At 45.1% G+C, this 24043-nt stretch overlaps 1 protein-coding gene across 1 annotated transcript in view; it reads left to right on the forward strand.

The window, feature by feature from the left end:
- The window catches only part of TLL2 (tolloid-like 2), a 104849-nt gene that overhangs the window by 54729 nt on the left and 26077 nt on the right, over positions 1-24043 (forward strand). Inside the window, exons 5-10 of the mRNA XM_004681026.2 lie at positions 5818-5973; positions 8524-8641; positions 13607-13785; positions 14743-14848; positions 18524-18648; positions 20348-20463. Coding sequence (XP_004681083.1) covers positions 5818-5973; positions 8524-8641; positions 13607-13785; positions 14743-14848; positions 18524-18648; positions 20348-20463 — 800 coding nt within the window. The remainder of the gene's footprint in view (positions 1-5817; positions 5974-8523; positions 8642-13606; positions 13786-14742; positions 14849-18523; positions 18649-20347; positions 20464-24043) is intronic.

Genomic DNA, 24043 nt, shown 5'->3' on the forward strand with positions numbered 1-24043 from the left:
AACTCTAAAAAACAACAGGTGCCTTGACTCTGCTGGAAGTCTACTGGAAGTCTAAAAAACGACAGGTCTCTGACCTTTTCAGTCACCTTTCGAGGAGCTCTAAAAAACGACAGGTGCCTTGACTCTACTGGAAGTCAACCGAGTGAGTCACAGTCTCAGGATGGGGGTCAGACACAGAAGTTTTTCATAGCTCCCAGTTGCATCACCTGCGCAGCCAGGTTTGAGAACCAGGGTGTAATAGAGGCCCGCACCCTCTTCCACTCTGGGCTGTTGGTTGGTCTTTGAGCATTGCCGCAGGAAAAGGGCACATTTGCCAGTCACCTGTGGGGTGAGGCCTTCGCAGATGGCAGGTCAGCAGGGCGCTCTTTCCCCAGGACAGCGGGAGTGGCCCGTTGACTAATTGAAAATTCACCACCCCTTGCCCGTGAAGTCTGGGTCAGGACTGGGTCTGCTTGTGACATAGCTGTGCCTTCAGCTGGAAACGGAACCTTGAATTACTACAGTTGCTCTGCTTTTTCAAAGAGGAGAGGGAATACTCCCAGGGCCAGCAAATTTAAATGGACTTTATCCTCACCCCACCCTACCCTTAGTGTGTTAAATCCTCTCAGATGCCCTGAGCTCCTCTTCAAATGCAGGACTCCTGGCCATAATAAATAATTACATCCTTCTATTTGGACTCCGATTCCAGATAGTAGTAATCCAAGAAAATCCAATAATGACAGTTGCATTAAGATCCTTCTTCCAGGCTAAGCAGAACATCTGTTTAGACATATTTTTAATCGGCAAATGCTTCCTGTGTTGAGTCCTCGGCAAATTAAATTTCTCACTGGACCGAGGGGGAAGCTGTCATTCAATAACCCATCTCTGGAAATTACACCCCAGTCTCTTTCCAGGTGCACTTAAGATTTTCCCACGCTGACGCGGCTGCTTCCTGGCCCTAACAAGACCAGGTCACTTGTGGGTAGAGCACAGCTTGTTTGAGGGACATGCTGCGTCTCAGTGCTAGTCCCACAAATAGAGAAGTATTTTAGCCCGTTCTCCAAAGAAGAGTTGGCAGCGGAAGAAAATTAAGAGACGTGTTGAAAACCATATGGGAAATGAATAACAAACTTCCACTTGCTACACCGCTGCCTGTGATTACTTAAGACGTGATGATTCTCAGGATTTAAACATTAAGGGCTTCAGGGCTGCCAACATTTTGGAGAAGTTTCCGCCGCAAAATTGTTTGGACTGTTGAGTTGTTTATTTTTAGAATAAGTCATCCAATCTTTAATAAATAAACCCAGAATGCAAGAGCACTGAATGCTAGCCTCCAGCTGGGGCGCTGTGCTGGCTGGAAATATAACCAGCCACAGTTCCTGTCCTCATGGAGCTTCCCGTCCATTCGGCAACTCACACTGGGCTTCTGGACGCAACGTGAAGTCGTGGGCTCAGGAGTGAATGAAGGTATCTGTGAAGGCCAAACAGGTACCGCTCCGAGGCTGACTGGGCCCCTGTGAACTCGAGCGAGAGCCCGCGGCTGGGAGCACAGCAGCCCTGACTGTGGGGAACAGGTGCTACTTAACTTCATGGGTTGCCAGGAACTGAAAATGGGCCTAACCTTGCCAGATCTTTTCATTTTTAAAGAAAAACTAGAAGATCTGGATTCTTATGTGAGACCTCTTGATTCTTAAAAATTGGCTCCTAAAGTGAGATTAAAAAAATAATAAAACAAATACTCTGGGCCAGAAGTGTCCAGGCCAAACAAAACACATCTGTGGGTTGGGTGTATTCCAAGAGTTGCAAGTGTATGACTTCTGATCTAGAAATTCTACCAGTAAAACAGTTATTTTCAGGTTTAAAATGTGTCCTCCTCAACTTTCCGGTTCTGGCAATTTGACCACTGGCACTTTAATCAAAACATAGAACTGCTGGGAAAAAAAATTACCCTTCCCCCAAACTCCACGTTCAAAATAGCGTTAAACTCAAAGGAAAGAAAATTTCCATCATCGGGAAAATAAAAGAGAGGAAACATAAGCCCTTAGAACTAAGTAAAGGGTGGGGAAGCTAGAGAGGGCGTTGAAACTGCCACAGCCTTGGCTCAACGCTGGCTTCCATGCCCGTGTCTCGACTGGACAGGTGCCGGAGCTGGGGCCTGGCTGAGGTGTGAGGCAGGGGTGAGGAATACGACCTTGCATAAAAGGACCACCCTCCAAGGGCTTCCTACATGTGAATAAAGAGCAACTAGAAAATCTCTACTCATGCCTCTCTTTAGGGAGTGGTAAGGAGTGTCACTTTCTTTCCTAGGTTGTAATTGGGGTAGAAAAACGTCTGCAAAAAACTGAACCCCAAATCTGTTCCTCATACAGATAGATATAAGTTCTCAAATTACATTTCCTGGAAACCTTAAACTTAGAAATTAACCTAAAAATTTATCTAAAATTCACAAAATCCCAAGAGCCCTGAAAAAAGTGAAAAACAGGGTCGCAGTCATAGTTGAAGTGTAATGAATGGGACTCTTAAAGACAGGAGTATCCTCCCCTAAAAATGAATATAACTAGAACACAAAATAGAAACACAAAAATTTAACTCATAAAGAAGAATCAGCAGAGAAAAGAGAGGATTAATACCTTGAGGTTAGAGCAACTGCTTGTGAATCTATGCATACATTGTTCAAATATTCTAGTTACAATAACAATTTCAATTTACAAAACTATTATATATGTATTAGAAAAGAGTATTGATCCCCAACAATTTGATATTACAAAATTTGTTTTGTTATTTATTGTGAAAAATGTATTTACTCGTAGAATAACACCCATTGAATGACTCGCTAAAAGACATAATAATACAAAAAAATTGAAACAAATGGATAAAAAAAAACATCGGAGGCAAATACTAGTCTAAATAAACTGGTATAGCAACATTAATATCATACAAAATAACCTTTTGAATGAAAATAACTACATATAAAGAGGGTCATGAGCGGTGAAAAGAAAAATTTCACCTGGAACATTTAACAATCCTTGAACAACAAAAGCAAAAGTTAAATAGCAGGGAAACCATGACAATATGCAGTTTTACTTCTGAAGGTTCTTTAAAATATTTTTCTCAGTAACTGATACACCAAGGAGTAAAACACTTTTGTAACTAGAATATTTGAACAACGTATGTAGCAACCTTCACCCATCAGTTATTGAAATTGATGCATATTATTTCAAGGACATGTGAAACAGTTATAAAAATTAATTTTGTACTGGGCTATAAAAGAAGGTTTAACATACCAGTGAATTAATATCTTAGAGCATGGTCCAGCCATCTAAGACTAGAAGAGTGAACACAAACTGCCATCTGTTTTTGCAAATAAAGCACTACTGGAACACAGCCATATCTATTCATTTACATATTGTTTATGGCTGCTTTTCTACCACAATGGCAAAGTGGAGTATTTGCCATGGGGACTATCTGACCATAAAATTTAAAATAATTTACTATCTGACCTTTTACAGAAAAGGTTTGCTGACCCCTACCTTGGAGATTAATTAGGTCCATGGAACATTACGCAGTGTTGAGTTCAATAACACACTCACACAGACAGTATTTAGAAATTTGAAATCACACTACTAAATAATTCACTACTGAAGAAGAAAGTCTAAATGGAAATTACAGCATATATTAATGTATAACACTGAAATGTACATGGTAAAGCATAGGATGTAGATAAAAAGGAATTCAGAGGAAAATTTTAGACTTAATGTTAATATTAGGCCTTCCCTGGTGGCACAGCAGGTTAAAGCACAGCACTAAGAAGCTAAAGCCACTTCAGCATGAGTTCAATCCCGCCCCGGAGGTGACAGACCTCTCCTGACCTGCCCGCTGCTCCCCTCAGCAGTGTACTTCATTGATTTGCCTGTTCTGCTCCCCACTCTGTCTCTGGTGAATCCTCTCACTGCCCCTGCACCTCTGGCCTGTACCCCAGTTCTGTATGCACAAATAAATAATTTTTTTTAAAGTTAATATTAGAATATAAGAAAGATTAAAAGTTAAAGTACTAACCACTGAACTCAAGAAGCTAGAGAAAATGCCTATACAGGGGCACCATGTAAGATTTAATTCCATGGGGGGAATTAAAAGTAATTTTTTTTAATATTTACTGATTTATGCACACAAGAACTTCCATACAGCTCAGAGATGCAGGGAGTAAGAGGATTCATCAAAGACAGAGTGGAGAGCAGAACAGGTGAGGGGAGCAGCCGGCAAGACAGGAGAGGTCTCCTGCACCATGTGGGTCACCTGCCTGGCCGGGGATTGAACTGGTGCTGCAGTGGCTGTGGAGAGCTTCATAGTGCTGTGCTTTACCACCAGGAAGGCCACCGGAATTAAAAGTCTACTTAAAGCAGTGTGACATGTCTGGTGTGAGACAAATTCAGAGAAACAAAAAGTAGCTTACTGGTCATCTAGAAATGGAGGGGGAGACGGCTAATGGACAGCGTTTCTTTTGGGGGGTGATGAAAATGTTGTGGAATTCTATAAGTGGTGACGGTTGTACAACTTTGTGAACATACAAGAACCACTAAGTTGCACGTTTTCCAAGGGTGGCTATTATAGTGTATGAATGATATCTCAGCTTTTTAAAAAAGAGCAAACACTGGAAAGGAAATCTGAGAGTAAAATAAATCAGAAGGGGGCCCTCCCTGGTGGCGCAGCAGGTTAAAGCACAGCACTGAGAATCTAAAGCCGCTTCCTCATGAGTTCGATTCCCGCCTGCCCCGGAGGTGACCACATGGTGTGGCAGACCTCTCCTGTCTTGCCTGCTGCTCCCCTCCGCAGTGTATTTCGCAATATGCCTGTTCTGATCCCCACTCTGTCTCTGGTGAAGCCTCTCACTGCCCCTGAGTCTCTGGCCTGTATCCCAGTTCTGTATGCAAAAATAAATAAATCTTTAAAAAAAAAATCAGAAGGAAGTAACAAAATAAATTAATGAAATAAAGAAAAATGAAAGGAATCAACAAAACTAAAATTGAGAGTTAGGGCAAGAATATACAAACTAAAGAGAAAATGCCTCCAGCACGGATAATGAATTCCAAGCAAATAGACTAAACACAAAACCTGAAGTATCGGTATGATGAGTAAAGTGTACGTACATACACTTAGGGCTGCATGTTTAAAAGATTCAATTCCCTGGGGTCTATTTTTGCTGTTCCTAGAGGTCCTACCACAAACTCAGGGCCTTAACTCCAGCCTCACACTTGCTTTGCACGTTCTCTCTTAAGGTCCAGATGTGCTGAGATTCTGAGGAGAACTGTGGGAGGCTGGCAGGGGAGACCGGGGTGGCTGGGTGCTTTTTCCAGGAGTTTAAGTTACAGAAGCCTCTGTTTTCCCATTGTTACAGACCAGTTCACTGTACTTGTCATCTGACCAAATTATGCCCTAAATTTGCAACACTGATGGCATTTAATCTAGTCAGGGGTTTGGCTGAGCTCATTCACCTGTTTCCATGGCTTTGAGAGGAAAGCTTGGCTCCATCGCAGGAGGCTGTGAACTGTTGTAGGAACCCTGGATTCAAGACCCACAAGCTACCTGGAGCCCCACAGAGCCTCGACCAAGGCCACCGAAGTCCAGACAACTCCCATCAGAGGCCTGGTGTACTGATGCTACTTGCTCTTGTTCCATCCAACAAACTAACTCCCAGCGTCCCAAACCATGAACAGACCATTGCCCCCATTAGGACACATCTTTTAACACCCCCTTTTGTGAAATTCATGGATAACATATTCAACCACACTGTACTGGAGTAATTATAAGGGCAAAGTAATTGGTAGCATGGTTGTTTTGCAGATGGCAAGCAGGATGCCAAGCTTCCGCGGAGTTCTGGGACCTTGAATGCCAGAACAGAGATGCCCTCTCCCCGGGTCCGAAGAGCCACAACCTCAAGGACAGAGAGAATATGGCCGGGAGGGGTTATCCCCTATGTCATTGGAGGAAACTTCACTGGTCAGTAGCCCCAGATGAGGTCTGCTTTGGGGGTGAGTGCTTTGTCTCCTTAGGCTGGCAGAGTCCTCCCAGAAAGGACTGGGGGCCGGGGGGAGGGGGTGCGGGGGACAGAGGCCAGACAGTGCAATCCTATCTGCTAATACCCTTGTCCTTCAGCACCCAGTACAACAGACATGGGAAGAATGCAGTTTCTGTTGGGATTACCTCCTCAGAGGTGGCCACCCAGTCCCCAGGGGTTCATGCAGGGGGTAGCCTATGACCTGGGCTAGGCAGGTTTGCACAGTGGGAATTTGAGCAAAGGTCTCCAGACAGAAGCAGAGTATGAGAAGTTGCACATGGTAGCTCATCTGTCCTTGTGTAGATGTAGGAAGCACCCTGGGCCACCCCAGCCCTCAGCCACACAGTGAGCAGATGGACCATGTGGTCTAATCCTGGCTCTAGAACTTGCCAGCAATTTGCCTTGGGGCTAGTTACTAAATCTCTCTACCTTCATTTGCTCTTCTGTAAACGAGGATGCTATTTTCTACCCCATAGGGTTGGATTGAGAATGTAATGAATTAATTTGGATAAAGCACTTAGAACAAAGCCAGAAATTAGGTATTGTTGAAATTAGCTATTATTTGCTACGAGTAGTATCTTTAGACTCTCAGTCATTCAGTCGCTTCCATTGCCACTAAAGAATGGCCAGGCCCTGCCAGTAGCCTCTGAAGTCCCCTCCAGGGTCTGTGCCCCTTTCCCTCTTCCTCATCCCTCAGCCACTGGCCTCGCCACTCATCTCTCCTTTCTGGAACATGCTCGCCTCATGGCCCCTCAGCACACTGGCATTTCCTCCTCTGTCTGACCAGAATGTTCTTTCTCCAAATCTTTGCTTGACTGGAGTCTCAGACCCACTGGCATGATTCCCACAACCCTATAGCTCCTCTCAACCACCTTGCAGGGGAAAGGCCCAGGTGGCTTTTCACTCAGGCATGACTTTGTGTGCCCATCTCCTCTCTGTGGCTCTTTGGCCTTTCCCATGCAAGGTGGTTGAGGGAGCAGAAACCCTGACAGTTAGCAAAGTCTCCCCAAACCACTGATAAGTAAGTTAGTAAAGGAGCAGTGTGACCTGGGAACACGGACCTGGCAGAGAGTCTGGGGCATCTCCAGAGTGCCCGCTTCCTCCCTCTGGGGCCTTCCGGCCTCTGTTCCCTTTCACTCCTATGGCCATAACTCAGAGCTCAGATACTCAATTGGTGATAAAAGGTGAGCAAGGCTTCTTCCTCCCCTCAGGGAGCACCAGTCCTAGTCGAGACAAGGAAGTGTGCTCAAACAGCTGCTAGCTTTTGTTCCTTGGAATCTTAACTATGTTCTTCTAATCTTCTATGCTTTTCTCACCAAAAGATGTATATAGCCTTCTTCAAAATTAATGGTATATAAAGAACTTTATTTATGCAGAGACATTATGCTTTTCTGTAATTTGTAGGATTACTGTGTTGGTGAGTGAGTGAGCACTAAACAACTTGAGCTAAAATATCAGCATGTAGATGAAAAAATGCACAAAATGATGTAAAAATAAGCTATTATTTATTTTTAAAAAATGTATCAGGACGTAAGCATAAATGGATGCTCAGTTACTCTTTATTCTACCTGTGCGTTTTTGGAGACAAAGTGTGGGTCATACCCACATCTCCTCTCCTGTGATGGGCCTCTCCCAGTGACTGGCGGCTTCATTTTGCAGTCAAGGGTCTCTAGAACTACCCTCATCCCCAACTATCCTGTGTTTCCCAAACAATGATTTCTTAGATCCTTCTTTTCACTTCTAGCAAAATCAAAATTGTCTTCTTTATCTCCTGTTAAATAGATCTTGAAAAGAATATTACTTGTTATCTCTAACTATTAGCCTGGCTTTGTGACTTTATTTTTGTTCCTACATGATTTACTTAATTGTTTTATTATTCAAGAGACTTCTAATTAAGGAAATATGACAAAAGATTTGGAGGAAGTATGAAACTCACCTGTTATCAAAGGCCTCATTTGAAATTAGGTTCAAGAATCCCCTCAGAAAACACTGAACCCCATATTAAAGTGGATTGGATATGCATGAAGACAGAATTTTTTTTTTTTTTAAGACAGAATTTTTAGACCACGTGAGGTTACTTCCCATAGGTGCATTATAAACTGAGGCCATAGAATACAGTGCTGGTGCATTCCTTCAAAGGCCTAAAACTTCCAAATTGGATCACCTGGGTGAGATTTTTTTAAAAAGTTTAGAAAATCACTCTTCTTCAATATAATTGTACTTTCAACACAAAGTAAAAGTTGGACATACTGAAAAAGTATTTTTACCCTCTTTCCAGCTCAGAAATTTCTACTCCCTAAGGTTGATAATTCAGAAGCTGTTTCTTTTTAGCAAGGGAAAAATCCTTATTCCTCATGCCTTTCATTTTTGGGTCAGAACAAGAATTTTTTGATCATCAGAATAAAGTTTTGTCATAAGCCAGCACTCTTTAGAACATTTAAGGAAGGCATGGACCCTGAGTTAAGTCATAAGCACTTGTTCTATGGTTTCAGGATCGCAGAGGGCCATCTTTAAGCAGGCCATGAGACACTGGGAGAAGCACACCTGTGTGACCTTCATAGAGAGGACCGATGAAGAAAGCTTTATTGTGTTCAGTTATAGAACTTGTGGGTAAGTAAGTGAGAGCAAGACCACATCAGTGGAATCAAAGGCAGACAAATCAGATGGCTTGTGAGTCTAGAATTTTCCCTGTAGAACCATGTATTTGTAGTGGCCTGTGATATATCGGCATCCAGGGTTTGCCAGAAATTCCCCTTGTGCTCAGTGAACAGTCAGTGACAAAGCAGGTGGGTCAGGAGAAAGACTCTAGGTTGAGAAGTATTTCTGAACTAATTTGGATTAAGTGGGCCCATTTATAATATGAGGAAGCTCTGAGTTTGCTCATGATAGATGTACATAGATGCACATGCAATTGTATGGGTTTACTGACCTCCTGCAAAAAACAGAACAAAAAGTAACATGACTGGATTATGACTGAATGTATAATCCAGTGGATATAAGTATGATATACGCTGCTATTGTGATATACCACTACTGAAAGAGAAACCTATGTTGGTTCGAAAATCCAACTACATGCTGTGTGCAAGAGATCACTACTAAAGAAAATGACCCAGAAAGATTTAAAAGTAAAAGAAGAGGGCATGCAAGCCAATACTAACAAAAGAAAGTGGGGTTACAATTTTAGTTATTATCAAGGCTTTTTGTTTGTTTTGCTGTTTTGTTTTTAAAGTCAGAAAGTGTCAAAAAAGAAAAAAGAAAAGGTGAGATACTTTGTAATGAGAAAGCTTCTGTGAGAATATAACTGTCATAGGTCCTTATGCACCAAAGAGCATAGCATTTACAGTCATAAAACAAGCCCCAGGCAATTGAAGCAAATACCAGCAACAGGATATTTTGTTTCAATGTCAAGTTGACCAAAAATCAAGTATAGATTTTTAGAGGATTTGAAAAAAGAAATAGAGTTGACCTATGGGTCTTTCAGATTCTACAATCTGATAACATATCTTTTTTTTTTTTAAGCGTCTCTTGAAAGTTTATAGACATTGACTATCTATTAAATATTAGAACATGTCAGTGAATTCAAAATGGCAGAACTTGGTATTAAAATACTCTGTAATTTCAAAACAATGAAACTAGTAGACATAATACCATAACAACAAAAAACGCAATAAACATGGGCCTCCCTGGTGGTGCAAAGGGATAAGTCTCAGCACTATGAAACTAACTGTAAACACTGCAGCATGAGTTCAGTCACCATCTAGGGAGCTACCTACATGGCGCAGCTGACCTCTCCTATCTTAGCCACTGCTCCCCTCAACAGAGTATTTCCATCCATCTGACTGTTCTGTTCCCCAATCTGTCTCTGGTGAATCCTCTCACCCTGCTCATGTCTGACCTGTGCCTCTAGTTCTTGTATGTATGAAGAAATAAATCTTTAAAAAATTATAACAACCACCTCTCTATTACCTGGGAAGTTAAAATCTCCCCTTTTTACAATTCTTAGGTCATAGGCAATGAGAATTAAAATTGCACATTGTTTAGATAATGAAAAGTCTACAGTTTGAAATTAAAGCTATGTGGCTAAAGCTCTCCAGAAGAAAAAGCATGGCCTCGAACATCCAGATCACTAAGAATGAGAATGCATTATTCAATCAAAGAGGTTAACAAAGTAGGTACATACAAACTACCACACATCAAAGACACCAAAAGGATACAGACAAGGCAACACATTATAGGACTAATAGATTCAAGATGGAGTTCTTTGGGAGGAAAAAACCAGAGCAGGAGATAAACTACTTGTTAGTCTAAGAGCAAAAACAGGAGACAGTGCAGAAGTACGTTAAATCTGTAATGAAGGAGGCAAGAGAGCCGCAGATTCAGCAGAAGTATAAAAGAGTGCTTTTCAAAACTCAAGGCAAAAAGTGTGGAAAACTGGATACTGTGAATGACATAACAAATACGGAGTGCTGCAATAGACCAGTGACTTCGAAAGAAGTTGAAAAATTGAGAGGAAACACTATTTCTCCCCAAATACCAAATCTAGTTTCACAGATGAAAGTCTTTCAAACCTTCTAGTGCCAGATTTTTCTGGCACTGTTTAAGTTTTCTAAAGCATAGAAAAATTCCTTCCAAATGATTTTAAGGAACTATCATTTTGGCATTTCTACCCCAAAAATAACAAAGATGGCACCAAAAAGAAAAAATGATGGACTCGTCTAACTTTTGTATAGCCATGCAAAGCCCCAAAGGTTAGCAGAGGAGGTCTGCAGTACAAGAATAGAGGGGCCGTCGACCACGAAAACGCTGGAGTCGTGCAACCTTAGCAAGTCCGTGCCTATCATTCAGTAGGTTGATAGGTCAAGGGAGAGAAGCCATATTCGTATTTCAGGAAATGTTAAAGAGGCCTCTGTATAATACAGGCTTTTTTGGTGCTGTTTTACAAAACTAACCAAGGTAACACAAGAATAGATGTCAAGGATAGGTCCCTGACTTCCAAAAAATAAACATCTATTCCTATGTCATCATATATATGTAAACATGTATATTCAATCCAAAAGTCCACATCGTATTTACTAATCCTAGAAGCTTTTCAGTTAAAATCAGGAACAAGCCAACGATGCTTACGATTGAAAAATTCTTTAACATTTGTTTTTGGAAATGCTAATATCATTAGATGAAAGAAATAAACATGATGAATATTGGTAGGAACAAGGTAATGCTTGTCACCTGTGTGTCTAGAAAATTAAGACAATTAATCGAAATTCTGTTAGAAAGAAACGGTGACTATTAATGTGACTGATTATAAAATTAATAAGCAAAAATGGCTTTTCTTCATAATGAAATAATTTGATGCACTATTTTTATAATGGGAAAAATTACATAACAGAAACATAGTAGGTAATATATCTGGAGCTATATGAAACAAAACTGCAAAAATATGTCAGACCTGTAAGATAAAAATACTAAAACTTCAAAGAACTATTAGAAAAATAGAAATGCAGGTTATTTCCTATTATGGGAATACATAACATAATAGAGATGTCAGGATCCCCTAAAATAACCTATATTCAAGGCATTTTGATTTAAACACTATTCATCTATATGTATATGTGGGTGTGGATATAAGTATATATTCATATATATACACATGTATATATACATATATACATATATATACACACACATATATATATATAGGTGTGTATGCATACACTTTAGAAATTGAACAAACAATACTAAAGTTTATCTGGAGGGATGTAGAAACAACAAAAAAATTAAGAAAGAGAGAAAATAAACACTCATGGTAGAGGTAGGGAAGGGGGGGGCTTTGGGGCGGAGTCGGATGGTCTACTCAGACATCTAAGCTATGAAAATGAAAATGAAGATACAAATGATACATAAAAACATTCAAAACTCAAAAAAAGGTTAGATAAATAGAGCAATGCATTTAGAATGAATATGCCTATACACAAATTTTAGATGAATTTGAAAGAAATGGATTACTGTATTGGGATATTTGAATATTGGAGTAATTAGATAGTGCATTTTGAAGAAAACAAAACTGAATTGCTACCTCACTTCTTACGCCAAAATGATTTCAATTGGATCAAACATGTAAAAATATTTTCAAAAGAAAAAATTTAAAAGTATCAGAAGCAAAATTATGATCTGGGGTTATGGAAGGCCTTCCTAGGTCGTGCATAAGAAAATGAAGACCTTATGTTAAAAATTAAAAATTCCATATGGCAAAACTAAAACATAAATAGTACAAAAGAAAAGTCAAATGGGAAACAAGGTTACTAAAATATTTACAACACATTTGACAAGCCAAAGACTTACTTCCTTAATTTACTAAAGGTACTTACAAATCAATAGGTAAAAGATGAATGACCCCAAATAAAACTGGGGGGAGAGGTGATCACTTAATTCACTGATGAAAAAAATTACAAATGACACATAACACATGAAAAACTATCCACTTTACTACAGCAATATACAATTTTTTCCTTATTCAGTTGGCAAAAATAGTTGTATAGAAGTACTGGCCAGGTTGTGGGGAAATAAGGCTTTTCAGTGTAACACTATTATAATACTTCAGTACTATAATTTGATAATACTACTGAAACTTCAAATCCACATTTTTATCCCATTGCCAGGAACTTACCCCAAAGAAGTAAGGTCCAATCATTTCTTTGCTTTCCTTTTCTTTTTGTATAATTGTTTATTTGCTTGTTTTCTCTCCTCATCCCCAGAGGCTTTGTTTAAAGAGCACAGACTGGTGTCAATCTCAATGTACATTAACAGGAGCCTGATTACATTTTACTACCATGTGGCTTTGAAAAGAATGGAGGAGGTTAGGTGTGCAGTGGTAAAAAGGTCTCTAAATCATGAAGGATCAAAGGCCAGATGAAGGAAAATATACAGAGTGTACTCTGTACTTTAAAAATAAGGCATATATAAGTATACTGATTTCCTGGAAGGATATCCAAAAAACTATTAACTGTGATTATCTTTGGATAAAGAGATTGGAGGTAGAGGTGACTTAATACTTAAATACTTAATACTTAAATCTTTTGTGATATGAGTTTTTTTTTTTTAATGTTTTCTGTAAGTTATGTGAGTGGTGGCGTTGAAAGGCCATTTTAATCTCTTCTCTTATACCTTTCTGTGTTAGGAATAATGAGTAACTGTTTTTTGGAAAGATCGTTATACCAAGTTGGAGGATCATCTCCATGACTCTAGCAAGAATACCAAGCTCACACTATGAAAACATTTGCCTCCATTCCCTGCCTCTTCTCCTTGTATCAGGCCGGAGGCCAGCTGGAATGCTGTGGGCTTTGTGCTAGGAGGAGAGGCCATATCGTTCTTGAAAATGTGACCGCTAGCTACCAACAAGGTCAAAAATTACTTTTGGGGGAAACTGCTGTATTGGGAGAGTGCTTTAAGCAGTGGAATTCTGTGTTTCTCGACGCAGACACACACACTCGGGCACAGCTCCCCACCATGTATTGGGCGAGGGACATTAGACTAGCTATTCCCTGCCCACCTGACCCAGGTATTTCTGCTATTGTCCAGCTGTTGTTCCTACGTGGGGCGGCGAGGAGGAGGCCCTCAGGCCATATCCATTGGGAAAAACTGTGACAAGTTTGGCATTGTTGCGCACGAGCTGGGCCATGTGGTTGGGTTCTGGCATGAACATACTCGACCAGACAGAGACCAGCACGTCACCATCATCAGAGAAAACATCCAGCCAGGTAAGGAGCCTGCGTGGAGGCTGGAAGCCACCGGGCAGCACGTTCCTGGGTCAGGAAGGAGTGATTGAGAGAGGCTGCCGGGAGCCGCCCGCCCAGGCTCATCTGCGAAGTACGGAGGCGGTGACCCCACTGTGGAGGCAGCGACTGTCCAGCCAAGGCTCTTCCTGGCGGGTTATCTGCCGGATCTTGTAGTTTAAACCAGAAGCCAAAGGGCCTTCTATGTCCTAAAGGACCAGGAAATCCAATTGCTTTTCCTCGAAGGAACAGAATGGACCACAGCATGGTAGCAGATAAAAGCTGATAAACCAGAAAGTTCTCATGGAGCTTTTATGAGAGTCGGTTTTTGCTGACTTATTTCATCTCTTTGGAGATGAAATATAATTAGGACACAAATACACGTGGAAACAGTACTGCTGCCTAGAACACTCAGCCCCGAGGCAGATGGAGTGTCCAGATTTTTAAAGAACTATTTTCTCATGTTAAATAATTTCATACATAAGTTTATATAGAATGAAAATAGCTGATTGGGTAACACGGTTGCCTTGACATTTGTTTTGAGGGTCTGAACTGTGACTACGTGGGACTGATTTCGACACTGCTTGCTTCTCTTCTGTACATAGCAATGTCAGACTTGAGGGGCAGGTGGAGGCAACCAGATCAATAACTAACCAATCTGCAAACTTTGCTAGATTTTCCAGGGGTCCTTGGGGAAGGGCCCTTTGGTGGGGGTGGTTTGGGGCAGGAGGGTGTTGGGAGATCGGACTCATTCTGAGGTTCAGATTTCCTCCTACCACGTCACTTGTTTCTTGTTAGAAACAAGAACCACGTCAAGCCCTGTTGTTTGACTGACTGGGCGGAGCAACTGGAAATTTCGACGGGGCCCTCCTCTCCTCCCTCTGCCTCCTTTCAGGTGCCTGATTTGGTTTTCAAAGGCCTTAACTGAGTGTTGTGTCACAGGTCAGGAGTATAATTTCTTAAAAATGGAAGCTGGGGAAGTGAGTTCCCTGGGAGAGACGTACGACTTCGACAGCATCATGCACTACGCCCGGAACACCTTCTCAAGGTTGGAATCTCTGCGTGTGCCTCGGGTGTGTTTTACTGTGCCTGCCGCAGGCTCGGGTCAGATTCCTGCAGGTCTGCAGCGAGCCAGCCTGCAGGCCCCTAGCTCAGCTGGCGTCTCTGCCCTTGAAATCCAGTGGCCTCAGGGCTGCAGTGAAATCTAATCTAATCAGTTCCCCACTAATAAAGTTGAATCCCCTTGTGAAGCTGGTGTTCCATCACACCCTAATGTCACAAGCAGAAAGCTGGAGAAGAAATCGTGGAGAGGTTGACTGGGGCAATGACTCAGAGGCGCTGTAAAATTTCCATGGGTGTGGGACCTTCTCCAGCACATCTTTGGTGCGGGCTTGGTGGCACTGACAGCTCTTCTAGAAGAGGTTTGGGTTATTGGGAGCTAGGCTGGGTCAGAGCTGGGAGGCCTATAAATCATGGGTTCATTTTAGAGGAATGGTAAATAGTGTGGATTTTATAAGTTGGACAAAGAATGAGTAGAAGGTTTTGGTCAGGAGTAGGACATGATTTGATTTATTTTTGTAAAGATTATGAAAAAAATAAGATGGTGGGAATGCAAAGTGGAAGCAGAAATGGGGCAGTTGTGTGATATATGAATTTTATGTCATTAAAACTACTCTTAAAAGTAGGAAGAAAAGGAAGCTCTACCTGCTTGAGGATTCACAGGTAAGTGAGGTTGGAAACGTGAGAACAAGGATGTGAGCCTCTTGCCCACTGGTCACAAGTGATGGTAGCTGGTCGCCTGAGTGTGGCTGGGTTTATTGTTTACAACGGATGGTCAGGATCTGATTGAGTGGCAGGATGAGAGCCCACCCCAGGAGGTAGAGGGGAGATGCTAGGGTGTTGGGACTTGTCTGACACGAGTTTGGGAAATGGTGCAGGGAGTTGCAGGGCCCAAGCTTACCAGCCCAAGGGTCATGGGCTGCTAAGCAGAGACAAGCTATTGATTTTGTCAAGGAGCTAATATCAGATGGATCCAAATGAGACACTTGGACCTTGGGTCTTGTTTTTATAGTTTTTATTGCTTTATCATTCCTTGACTGATTATTACTACCCACTGGTCGACATGTCATGTTTTCTTCTCCCTCGCTAGACTGAGATCTTTGAGGACAGCACCCATCTTGGTGGTTGGCACAAAGCAGGCATTCAGTAACTATGCATGGGATGAGTAAGGGAATGAGTGGATCAAACGAGACAGGGGAATCTTTGATGCTCTAGTTGACGGAAGAAATTTCCAGTATGCTCATTGCAGTCTTGCTGCCTACTCCTAGTGAGACAGTCGCTTTGTTAAGAAGAATCTACAAGCATCTACTCTGTAAGGAATTTTAGATAAGTTACTATTAATAGGTTGTAAGAGCTGCATTTCCTTCTTGGTGCCTCCTTTGTGCCAAGGACTGTGCAAACCCCTGAAGTCAGAGCTGAGGCAAGAAAGCAGACAGGGTGTCTTCTAGCAATGGCATTTCTTTTTTTTCCCCTTTATTTAAAAAAGAAAATCTCTATTCTCCATCCCCCCCCCCCCCCCATGCTCTCTGGTTTATAATGCCATGCTTTTTTGCCCCTTAGGAGACAGCTATTATTAACACTGTTGTCAGTGTGAACCATTTTATTAGCACAGAGCAGGCCTTGCATTTCAGGACGATCACACTAGCACTGGGCTAGTACAGAGATGGTTGAGTCTGCAGGGAGACCAGCCAGCAGAGTTCAGGAAGGGGATGCTGACTGCCTGAGCTAAGGTGATATTCTGGGGACAAGGAGAAGCACATGGATTCAAGGCGTCCATTGATGGTGCCATAGTTTGCTGATGGTTGCTGGTTTTGAAACAGGAGGGTGAGGAAAAAGGAACAACAGGATGTCTTAGAGATTCAGCCTCAGGAGACAAGGCCCATGGAAGGCGAGAGAAATGGAATATACTTGGTTTTGAGTGAATTTCACCCACGGGACCCATAGGATAGTGCAGGGGAGGGGTGGCCAGACAGCTGGTTTAGCAGCTGACTTTGGGCCTAGAAACAGGATTAACTGTCAGCCTAAATGTGGTGGGTAAAATACAGCAGCACAGGTGGACCTGGGGAAAGGAGAGAAGAGGGTGAGACAAATACCTGAAGGGGGGCAGGGGAGAGGAGAGAAGAGGGTGAGACAAATACCTGAAGGGGGGGCAGGGGAGAGGAGAGAGGAGAGTGAGGCAAATACCTGAAGGGGTCACTTACAGAGGAAGCAGGATCCTGACTTACTTCTCAGAGAGCGCAGAGCCATGGGAATCTACTTGGGACAGTGTCTAGGGAGTAGGGCAGTAAAGGTGTTGGTGCTATAGAGAGGTCAGGTGAAGTTTAATAATATCCATCCAATTTATCAATTGATCTGTGATCGGTGACCATCACTGGGTGGTCATATGAAGGGTGAATTAAGGTGGGCAGTCAGCATGGGGGGGGCAATTCATTGGCTAAGAATGGAAGAGTTTGTCCTTTTTATGGCTGAGTAATATTCCATTGTATCAATCTATCGCACTTCCTTAATCCACTGCTCTGTTGATGGACATTTAGGTAGGTCCATAACTTGGCTATTAGAAATAGTGCAAAGAGTATAGGATAATTTCACTTGTATGTGAAGTACAGAGAAACAAAACAAAGGAATTGATAAGACTAAGCCAAAACAAACCTTAGAAATATGACTGTAGAATTGATGCTAATAGAGGGGGAGAGGGGATAAATAAGAAAGGGATGAGGGTGCCCAGAGGCCTAGGGCAAAGGACTGTGGGTGCTTTCATGGTGGGTGTGGTGACATCCATCTGAGGAGGTGTGAAGCAGATTCCCCAAGATCATACACAGTGTTGTAAAGAAAGAAAAAAGAAAAGGAAAGAAGGGTGCATACACTAGTGCAACTGGAGAAAGTTCTAGCTCAGGGTAGGCTCTGCCTTCCAGAAGAGTGTCCAGTCTGTTTTGATCACTTTAGTTTTAACTCCCACAGGAGCAGAATAAAATGTCAGGGTTAGGAGGGGCTGCCGCAACCTCTAGGCCAACCTCTGTTTTTTCAGCAGGGTAAACTGCGGCTCAGAAAGGGAAATGGCTAGTCAGGCCCACTCAGGTGGCATAGCCAGGCCTGACCCCGCAGTTTCTGGGCCAGGGCTCTCTCGATCACCTCCCGTTGTCAGTGCCACCTCCTTTGCCAGTGGGTTATCCATCCTCTTGCCAGCAAGTCCCCCACACCGTCAGCCCCACTCCCCAAGTCATCAGCCAGCACTGTTGTCCAGGCCCCGAGCATCTCACCCAAAGCTGGCTCCCAAGTTCTTTCTGCCGCCTCCCTGATGGTCTCTGCCCACAGCTCAGCTCCAGGCACACCCCCGACCCCCAGCAGCTTCTGAGCGATGCTGCCTGCACCTGTGCAGTGGTCACCACAGGATCTCAGTGTTGGGGCAGCGAGGAGATCCTCAGGGAGTCCTAGGGCCGCTGGTCTAGGGCTGAGCATTAAACTCGATGATGGTGTTCCACTGGCATGTGAGCAGGCTGCCATGCCAGCAGGAGGGAGGGAAGCTGTGGCACCGGGCTGGGGAGGGTGGCCGGCGAGTAGGAACCTTGACGGGGCTGGGGCCAAGGAATGCAGACTACAAATCCCCGATGATGACCGCACAGCCCGACTTCTCTCTCCTTTCTCTCTCCCTCTTTGCCTCCTGCAGAGGAGTTTTCCTGGACACCATCCTCCCCCGTCGAGATGACAATGGAGTCAGGCCAACCATTGGCCAGCGTGTGCGGCTCAGCCAGGGAGACATAGCTCAAGCCAGGAAGCTGTACAAGTGCCCAGGTACTGTGAATTCTGCGGGTTCTCCGGGCCCTCCAGAGCGCTACCCGGGAGCATCACTCAAGTGAAACATTTCTCCTGGCTGGGAAGACACTCTGGGGTACCCAATCACACAACTCCCTGGTGGCTGTCATTTCTGGCATGTGCCGGTAGGAGGTGTGAGGCGGAGTGGGCAGCCTGAATGGTGAAGTGGTCGCAGGTAGTCAGGTGAATAATAGGGCTTGGAGCCCTCAGCTTGGCCTGTGGGAAGCTTTGGGATCCTTTGGCTTGATGTTCAGAAGAGGAAGAAGGTATAGTGGAACAAACTGGACAGGGGTGCTGTGTATACCCGGTAAAGGTGAGAACCTCTCTTTTCAATGGAAGTAGGAGTTTTGGATTTGGGGAAACAAGAGCTGAAGGTTTGGCAGGAAGGCAAAGAACAAAGAACATTTGTGGAAGAGTAAGCCCAGGGAGACGGAGGACCCTCTGTGCCTTATGGGGTCACCTCTGTGGTTCGGGGCTGCCTGGCCATTGGGGGATTGCTCGGCCATCAGCAGTCTGCTGCTTGAGACTGGGTGGCATCCTGGGCTTGGCAAGTGCCTGCCGGTCCAGGCCCCCGCCCCCTTGAATTTTCCCTTTTTCCTTTTGTCCCTCTGGCATCATCACACACCCACACCCGCTGTCCTGGGGTGAACTCTCATCCACCTCATGTAGCTGTTGAGCTTCAGTGCAAAACATTGGTTACAGCAGCCAGATTTTTATCCTGCAACTCGGTGACACGGGGAAGAAGGAAATCCTCTCACCTTCTCTAACTTCCCTCACTCACATGTGACTTGATCATGGAACAGAATATTGGAAATCTGCTCCATCTTATAGCTGGAATATCACATCACCCTACTAAGCACAGGGCTTGCAAGGGCTGCGTGGAGCTTGCTCCCCCATGAAACCCTAGGAAATATGTCCATCCAACGATTAGTCATCTGGGGACATGTTAGAGCTGAAATACAGGACATACATATCATATAACCCGGCTGAATTGAAAGAGAAACCTTATAGCTTTCCCTAGGAAATGCCATCCTATTTATTTAGTTATAATGTATATGCCTCTCGCTTCCCAAAAGGATTCAGGGCAGCTGGTAAATACCATGGAGCCAGGCAGTAATGTATCTGTTCTTGCAGAATGTTGGTGATTATTCTAAAATAATTTCCATGAAGCCCTTGGGGGTGGTGACTGCTGGGCACGGGCCTCATGATGCCTGGCAGTTGTTCAGTAACATGATACCGAAGCCCCGACATCCAGGATTTCCTGAGGCAAGGATGAGCTGGCTGGTCTCTCTGTGCCCCCCTGTAGCTCCCAAAGTGCAGCTTCCAGTAGTTTCCAGGGGTGACTGGCAGTGCAGTGGTTGCTATGCAGAGGCTGAGCTGCCTGTAGGAAAAGCTGCATAAGCATGCTTAGTTCACACACTTTGGAGGGGACCCCTTAACAGGATGACACCAGCAAACCAAAGTCCTGGCCTTTGGGGTGAAGCCCTGGACTTTGGGGTGTGAATGCATCCACCCTCCATGTTCTGTTTATTTAGCCAAAAAGAGGTCGATATGCCTGAGAGTACACTTCTCACCAGCGAGGTGAGGGTCTGGCGGGAGGAGGGGTCTTTGCAGCCATTGGGGAGCTGCCTGGGTGGGGGCGTGTGCCGGGATCACAGCTGTGCTTTTGCCCATGCAGCGTGTGGGGAGACCCTGCAGGACACGGCGGGGAACTTCTCCGCACCTGGTTTCCCAAACGGCTACCCTTCCTACTCCCACTGCGTCTGGAGGATCTCGGCAACTCCAGGGGAGAAGGTAGGTGTGAACCACTCAGGAAATGACTTTGAGCCAGTGGGTGTGAGAAATTATTATTGTCCATAACGATAATAACGGTAGTTGTGATGTTATGTGCTCACACACTACGCCACACAGTGAGTGGGCTGTCTCGTGTCCCATTCACTTCTAGACTTTTCAACTAGTCTCCCCATGCTGATAGAAGCCTTGGTACTAAATGTCCACATAGGTTAGGCAACCAGTTAGGCTTGCAAGACAAAGTAGACTCACTCCCACGCTTTCACCGTGGTGAATCCACCACCAGAATGCCCTGGAAGGCAAGGAGCCAATTTGGAATTCCTAACGGCATCAGCATGCCCCTGCAGGCGTAATAGAAGAACCTACCCCAACCTGGAGCTGGCCCCTGCGTCCCTTCCCAGCCCCATTTCCATCTCAGGAGCACCGTGGTGAGGGGTGAGGGCCCAGGCTACTCTGAGCTCACCAATGGTCCCTGCTGGGCTGCCTCTTGGGCAGCAGTGGCGTGGCCAGGTCAGCCCCGGGAGGTGCATCCTTGCACGGCTGCTAAAGATAACATGATAACTTGAGATAGATGGTGGTTGGGAACCACCGAAGGCATTTTCTGTAGCTTTTTTCCTGTTCTCAGCATAATGTGTAGATTCTCTCATTGACTCCTCACCACAGTGCATGGGAGCAGTTGCTATTCCCACATTCATTGTACAGGTAAGACTTGTCCAAAGCTGCATAGTCTTGTTGTCAAGTGGGGATTTGAACCAAGTGATTCGGCTCCGAGAACCTGGATGCGTAGCCACCATCCTCTGTAACTCCACAAGGGGACAGGCTAGTTGACAGGTGACCATGCACACATACACGCACATGAGCGCGTGTGCACACACACACACACGTACACACGTGTGCCCACTGGCTCGAGCATTACACACAACATGGTTGCCATCAGGGGTTTGCCATCGTGACCCTGAGTCTCCAGACTTGGCCTGGCCTGGCTGGGCTGTCCTTGTATTGCTGGGGGCATTACCGAGAGGGAGGCAGGAGGGAGGAGTAGGAAGAGGGGTTCTGTAACCCCCGTGCCGTTGAATTGCCCTGTATAGCAGAGGCAGTGTGCTGTGTTGGAGCTGTATAAGATCCACCGAGCCTTAATTACTATTGTTAACTGGGGGCAGAGAGAAAATGCATCACTGAAGTTCCTGCACAATTATTTCAATATCTGCTTCCCCAAGCCTTCCCCAGAGCCGCCAGTAATTAGCAAACTTGATTGATTCGCGTAGTACCTCTTGTTCATCGCCTCTTCCCCTATGGTCCTTGTGGTTCACTAACATACTTAAAATAATTAACCTGAATCATTATCGCATTCATTCAGATCACGAATATGTTACCAAGGAAGTTATAATAATATTCCCTTCCTGAAAAAGCTAACGATTAATGTTGCATCCAGCAAGCTGGTACGCTGGGCTCTTCCACTTGAATTTGAGCAGTGTGGGAGATACAAAGGGAATCCAAATACAACCCCTGTCTTTATGAGACTGGGCTGAAGGGCTGGCATTTTTTAAAGCTTTGGAGGTGAATCAAACCTGCAATCAGGGCTGAGATCCTCACCGCTCTCTCTCTCACACTCTCGCTCTACACGTGCACATGCACTGGACAAAATGGAGGGGAGCTGGCCTGTTGTTTTCTAGTGCAGACTTCATTTCCTGGGCCATCACAGGTTTGTGGAAGGAGGTGCCGCTTGCCCTGAGGCCTCAAATTTGGGTGGGATCTTCCTGGGGGGGGTGATGGGCACCCTCAGTGCCAACCGAGACAGGTAGTCTGTGAAGCGCACTCAGTGTGTCTGTGGAAAAAAAGTGCGCACCCAATCTGGCTTGATTTTTAAAATTGTGTATTCAGCACTTGTTGTATGCCAGGCACCGCCCTCCCCACACCTTGTACGATTTCCCATACAGCTCCCCAAAACCCGACAGTGTGGGTGCTGTTTATAGATGCAGATACCCGGGGTCCAGGACACACGTCTTCCCAAGATTCCCCAGCAGGTGAGTGGTAGCGCTGAGGAGAATGAGCAGGGCACAGCAGGGAGGCGTTTGGGACTCCCCCCAGCAGGAACAATGCAGGAGGAGCTGTCTGGGGGCTGGGGAGGGGCGAGGGAGAGTCTGTGCCCAGATCCGGGAGGACTCTCTAGCGGCAAGTGGAGATAACTCCAAGGTGCTGCACCTGGGACTGGGGTGGGGGTCACCTCCAGGCAGGGAAGCTGGAGGCCAGTGCTTTCTTTTGAGGTGCCTTGGAGTGAACGGAGCAGGGAGGACAGCAGCCAGCGGAGGAGAGCGGACAGCAAGCGTTAGGCTGGTGCCGAGAACCAGAGAGGAGAGGTTCGAAGCAGAGTGGCCAAGGAGCGTGAGGACAGGAACCTTCCTTTCGATTTGGGCCCTCCAGTCTAAGGCTTTTCTTAGAGCAGAGGGGCTAGCTAAAAGGAAGTGGCCTGTAGAAGGGAAGGTGAGGATGTTAGAAGTGTACTGACAGAGAGCAAGGTCCCCCAAAGGAAATGTTCGGGGTTCACATAGGAGGGCCATCAGCAGGCCCCTGGGAGCAAGCTGGGAAGGGGTAGAGCGGGGTGTGTGGAGCAGGGGCAGAGGGGAGAGGCGCTGCTGGTCTGGGCAGAGCCGTGGCCACCTCCAGCAGGGGGCTTGGGTGCTGGAGAGAGCGGGAATGCCTGCTCTGTGCCCTCTGCCAGGGCGGCCCTGGCTGGAAGGGTGGCAGTGGGCACAGGAAGTATGGTGCGCCCATGGTGGCCTCCAGCTGCCTTCGCTGTTGAGGGATAGGGGCCCCCATTCAGCGTCCCCTATGTCCAGAAGAACAGAAACCTTTCTGCTGGGTCCCCCTGCACCGCACCTCCTGGCCTTCACTCCTCACCCTCCAGCTGCCGCCCTCCAGACACACACAGACCTGCCCTGGGCATACAGTTCACACATCTCCCCTCTCACCCAAGTGCTTTCTTGCTCTGCTCCCCTGCCCGCCTAGATTTAATGTCACTTCCTCGGAGAAGCTTGGCTCAGTGTCACCAGGCAGAACTTCTCTCTCCCGTCTTGGGGCTCCAGAAAGCCCTTTCTGTCTTCTCGTTCCACGATGTTCTGATTGGCTTGATTCTCTGGGGCCCCTAAAAGCAATACTGATCTTGCTACCTCAATTGGCCAGCACAGACTGGCATACAGTAGGTGGAAACCAAACAGCGGTGGGACAGATGACTGACTGACTGACCGAATGAATGTAGGCAGGCTGTTGGGTACACCACACCTCAGAGAGCGAGGTCCCTCCAGAGGACGTGGATCCCGGAGGTACTCTGATGTGCTCTGGCGAATCCAGCCCCTTTGGAGTGATTGATGCCGCTCTAAGATCTTTTTGTATCTTTGAACTTCCTTGACCCCCTACCTCCTCCCAAATCCCCTGTCTCTAGGAGGCCCGGCCTGTCTTTTTAATGCATCTTGCTTTTTGTAAACCACCTAGTGACTTCAAAAGCTTAAGTTATTCCCCAGACAGAACCCAAGGACCCATCTCCTCTGTTTACTCCCCATCCTGCTAAGGTTTATTATTTCATGTC

Source organism: Condylura cristata, unplaced genomic scaffold (assembly GCF_000260355.1).
Source record: "Condylura cristata isolate star-nosed mole 26May11 unplaced genomic scaffold, ConCri1.0 scaffold00011, whole genome shotgun sequence".
Taxonomy (NCBI): Eukaryota; Metazoa; Chordata; class Mammalia; order Eulipotyphla; family Talpidae; genus Condylura; species Condylura cristata.